We start from the raw sequence: 4692 nt of genomic DNA on the forward strand, positions 1-4692 counted from the left end.
TTAAACATATTTGTATTATTAGTAGAAATTTATTTGTTGATTGATTGATTGACAGTGGCTTTCTCTAGACAAAAATGGGAAGATATGTCTAATGCTATCAGCATCAGCAGTTATCCTAAACGAAACAGGGTACCGAACATCCGATCGTTATCTCAAATCAAGGTTCTTTCTGTATCCTTGCACTAATTTTCTTCTTGCAGTATCAATTTTATCTTCTGCATAGATGTGTCTAGGTGTCTAGATATGATATTCGTCCTATTAAATATAAAAACCTTTTGCAGGTTTGGAGAAGTGCTTGAAGTGTCAAATGGAAACTTAAATTTTTTCGTCAAAATTGAATCCCAAATACTATCACCTCAAACGGCATATGCAAGTTACCTTGTCTACAGTTTACCTGAAGGCGATAATAACAAATTTAAGCATCTTGTGAAAGTGGTGGGTGGTAAAAGTTTGGGTACCGATGGTCGGAATAAGCATGATTTTTGGTATATATATTTATTTAGTAATCCAACACCAGTAATTGTTGGAGGGAAGGTTGATCAATATGCCTGCAATCCATCGAATAGACGGGTATTTAAAGGCATTGCGCAAACGAGGAATGATGGTTGGATGGAAGTACAATTGTTCGAATTTCAAACATCTTCCGCCGAAATGATTCCTCTGCATCTTGAGTTGAAGGGTCTACATGGCATGAACCTTAAAGGCGTCATTATCCAAGGCGTTGAATTTAGACCTATATAACTGTTTGCTTTTTCTTTTCATAAATTTGGTTATCTGAATAATATGTATATGTATATGTATGTATATGTACTGTAATCTACAACTTTAAACAACAAAAGGACCCATCCAATTATTATCGTTAGCAACAAGATTTACATGTAATTACATGATTTCAATTATTTCACAACCTATTCTTTCATGACGCACGTTGTAACACTTAGTTTAACCTAATTACAACAAAGTATCACATCAGTTTACGACTGCAAGTTTACCGGCAACCAAATGTTCATCAAAAACCACACTTACAAAACCAACCAAGGACTTCAGTTAGTAACAGATGCTCCTACGTTTGCAACGGTTTCCGTCAACAAATCATGCAGTTTCTTCGTCTCCCCTGCAACATTTTCCCTATCAAACAAAGCAGAAACAACTGCCACACCTTCCAAATTCACCACCCCTAGTTCCATCACAGACCTCGCATTTGAAAGATTAATGCCACCAATTGCCACCACTGGTAGCTTTGAAGCCAAACAAACTGTTTTCAGACCATCCAAACCGATTGTCCGGTTGTTTGCTTTTGTGTTTGTCGGGAATACACCTCCCGAACCTAAGTAATCAGCACCATCCTCCCATGCTTTCAGAGCGTGCTCTGGTGTCTTGCATGATACTCCAATGATTTTTTCAGGCCCGAGAAGAGCTCGGACTGTGCTGACTGGCATGTCGGATTGACCAACGTGGACCCCATCAGCGTCACAAGCCATTGCAATATCAACCCGGTCGTTTATTAGTAGGGGAACATTATGGGCACGACAAATTTCAAGACATGCTTTAGCTGCTTCGAGGAATTGTCCCGTTTCAGCATCTTTTTCTCTGAAACACAGCAGAAAAAAATTGTTTCAACCATTTATATAACATGCATTATTGTGATTACTAAATAAATGAAGAATATCAATGGTCTTATTTGCACAAATAGAAGAAAAGTTAAAACCTTATTTGAGCAATAGTGGCACCTCCTTCGATGGCAGCTTTAACAGCATCAGTAATGGAACGACCCCATTTCTTATTCATCCCCGAATCGGTTACAGCATATAAAAAGAGATCGCTTGGAGTAAAAGGTTGCAGCCTGGTCGAAATGTTTCTCTTTAGCTTAAATATGTGATCAAAAGGACCTTGAGGTCCGTTCCCAATATTAATGCTTTTGCTATACTCGAGTGCAGTCTCAACGTATCGTTTTGCCACCTTCATAACACAGTTCACAAAGAATGAAAACTAGAGTTGTAATCAACGAAATACTATAAATATAATATTTGTAATATAACATCAAATGTTTAAAAATTAAGGTAAGTTTATAAAAATAGTAAAATACCTTAACAGCTGATAGCATTGAAGAACCCTTTGCCAACTCGGCTGCTATACATGATGCCATGGTACAACCAGTTCCATGAGTATTTCGAGTTTGTATGCGTGATGAACGTAACTCATAAAAATCTTTACCTGCATCATCCATATAAATACATAATACACATGGAGCTATCAGAGAAAATACAAACAACTCACAAACGCAAAACTATATGTAAATATAACAAATGGTATACAGTAAAAGAATAATAAACCTCGAGTGCTTGACCATAAAGATGATAATATAATACTATTATTATTATTATACATACCATTGAAGAATATATCTACAGCATCTGACAAAGGGGGAAGGTCACCTCCTTTCACAAGAACATTTCTGAGACAATATCATTAAGTTACTTCGATTTGCTACTACCTAGTATGAAACAGAGAAATGCTAATGTAGTTATAATTACCGTGGTCCCAACTCATATAATGATTTTGCAGCAGAGCGCATGTCAGTAACTGTTTCTAATTGCAAACCACCAAGTAAAACAGATGCTTCTTTCAGATTTGGGGTCACAATGTCTGCCATAGGAAGAAGATCTCGCCTGCAACAAGAAGATAGAGTCAAACACTCGAATGATTTTCCTATAAAATAAAAAAACAAGGTGAAAATGCAATTAATTAGTTCCTAGAATTGCAAAATTATGTTACCGAAATGATTCAAGTATGGAAGGACCAGCAAGCACATCCCCACTAGTAGACACCATGACAGGATCAACTACTAAAGCTGCCTTTAGATGTTAGACCACGTCAATTCATAAACAATGTTTACTCAAATTCAAATTAATCTGTCATACCTTGAACTGGAAATTGCTTTAAACTATCTTGAAGGATCTTCACCATGGCAATAGACGGAATCATTCCAGTTTTAACCTACGTTAATAGCAGTAATAAACTATGGTAAATCTCAATGAACAAAGAAACTGTGCAAAGAATCAATGTTACAAATTTCTCAATTTTAAATACAGTGATCAATCTTACAACATCAACACGCATATCTGACAGTACAGATTTTAACTGAGCCGCAACAGTTTCCTCTGGCAGAATGCTCACATCCTAAACAAATAATCGTATGTGTAAAAAACAAAAAACTAACAAAAGTCTCTTCATGTTAAAAAAAAAAAAAAAAAAAAAAAAAAAAAAAAAAGAGATATGTTGTTAAACCTGAACGCCATGTGTATTTTGTGCAGTAACAGCGGTAATCACAGTGGAACAATACACTCCACGTGCAGCACAAGCTTTAAGATCGGCTTGAATTCCCGCACCAGCTCCTGAATCAGAGCCAGCTACGGTCAGAACATGCGGGATTTTGTTAACACTGGAACCGTTTGTTATGGTTAACGCCTTTTCCTCCGGCATTGCGTTCACAGTCAAACTAGCAAACCGATCAAAACCTTGTCTAATATCACCTTGTTTTGAACTGAACACTGTAAATATCTGATTGAGTAATCAACCACAAAGTTATAAAAAAAAAAACACTGAAATATCAAATACACTATTATTTGCAACTTACTTTTAGTAACCAGCAAAGTAACATATCAGACACTTTTGAAACTTCCATACGTAAACTTATCTGTTTATTGCTTATTTATGTGTCAATCTGCTTGATCGTTTATTCAAGTGCTTATTGAATCAAGTGCTAATAGCTTACAGTTGATAACCATATCATTATTACACTAAAACAGTTCACCTAATTGCTTATTTAGAAGAGGGATACACATCTGGAACTAAATAAGTTGGAAAAGGTAAAATTTAAGAAGATAACACAATAACCTAATTTCAAAGTGATTGCAACACAATAACCTAACTTCAAAGTGATTGCAACACAATAACCTAAATTCACAAATCTAACGTCATACTTTGCATTCACTACTCACACAAATCAAAACAGATTTCAAATTACTCCGATCAAGTAACTTAAAATCATATCAAAATACAATGAAAGTACGAAGTACATCTCAAACGACTATAATCAACAGTTGGATCGAATAATATTATCAAACACGGCACTGATAGTTTATCTATTTAAAATCAAATTCGATAGCAATAAATAAAAGAAATTCAGTCGGAAACAGAACTATGTTAGCAATCACGCTCAATTATGATTAAGAAGAGTGAAATATGCGTCGAAATTTATAATATTAATTAACTGGTAATAAGTACCTTTTTGTGATGAAAAATGGAGGTTGAGGTGCTGGCTGAAAGAATGAAATCCATGTATGAAAGACTTGTCTTTTAAAGTGGCATTTTGATTTTGATAGATACACCATTAATTGTAGGGTAGTGATATTTCCAAACACAAATTTAATAAATCCACTTCAATGTAATAACATGTCTTTAAATGATAACCTACACAAATTTTATGTTTGAAATTATTTGAGGTTATTTTGGTAAGTTAACATTAAATTGGTGTGGATCTATGAAATATCAATTTGGAATATCATCTCCCTTAATTTTAATTACAGGCACTAGGGTCCAATATTCCGTTTTGGAAAAAGAAAAATTGCCAAAAAAAACTACTACATCCAAAAGACTTTTGTCTGGATGGATAAACTCGAAATTCAACAC

At 34.8% G+C, this 4692-nt stretch overlaps 1 protein-coding gene across 3 annotated transcripts; it reads right to left on the reverse strand.

The window, feature by feature from the left end:
* Window positions 1-819: 819 nt before the first annotated feature.
* LOC139885752 (thiamine biosynthetic bifunctional enzyme TH1, chloroplastic) lies at window positions 820-4389 on the reverse strand. 3 transcript variants are annotated; one of them, XM_071869507.1, is made up of 10 exons: window positions 4288-4389; window positions 3289-3561; window positions 3106-3180; window positions 2922-2997; window positions 2776-2851; window positions 2535-2669; window positions 2391-2455; window positions 2087-2214; window positions 1709-1959; window positions 820-1590 (listed from the first exon to the last, which is right to left on the reverse strand). In XM_071869507.1, the coding sequence occupies exons 1-10, from the start codon at window positions 4339-4341 to the stop codon at window positions 1044-1046; spliced, it is 1680 nt and encodes a 559-aa protein (XP_071725608.1). In that variant the 5' UTR covers window positions 4342-4389; the 3' UTR covers window positions 820-1043. The 3 variants fall into 3 exon arrangements, with proteins under 3 accessions (XP_071725608.1, XP_071725610.1, XP_071725609.1); XM_071869509.1 differs by having other exon boundaries at window positions 3289-3551; window positions 4288-4319; XM_071869508.1 differs by lacking the exon at window positions 4288-4389 and adding an exon at window positions 3638-3653 and having other exon boundaries at window positions 3289-3551.
* Window positions 4390-4692: the final 303 nt, after the last annotated feature.

The sequence above is a fragment of the Rutidosis leptorrhynchoides genome, chromosome 1 (genome assembly GCF_046630445.1).
Source record: "Rutidosis leptorrhynchoides isolate AG116_Rl617_1_P2 chromosome 1, CSIRO_AGI_Rlap_v1, whole genome shotgun sequence".
Lineage (NCBI taxonomy): Eukaryota > Viridiplantae > Streptophyta > Magnoliopsida > Asterales > Asteraceae > Rutidosis > Rutidosis leptorrhynchoides.

Excerpts from the sequence above, each read along its gene's own strand:
- LOC139885752 (XM_071869507.1), bottom strand. The coding sequence starts at position 4,341 with ATGGATTTCATTCTTTCAGCCAGCACCTCAACCTCCATTTTTCATCAC. Across the intron at positions 1,960-2,086 it reads CAATGCTATCAGCTGTTAAG|GTGGCAAAACGATACGTTGA; the intron begins GTATTTTACTAT and ends TGTGTTATGAAG. Across the intron at positions 1,591-1,708 it reads GCCACTATTGCTCAAATAAG|AGAAAAAGATGCTGAAACGG; the intron begins GTTTTAACTTTT and ends GCTGTGTTTCAG.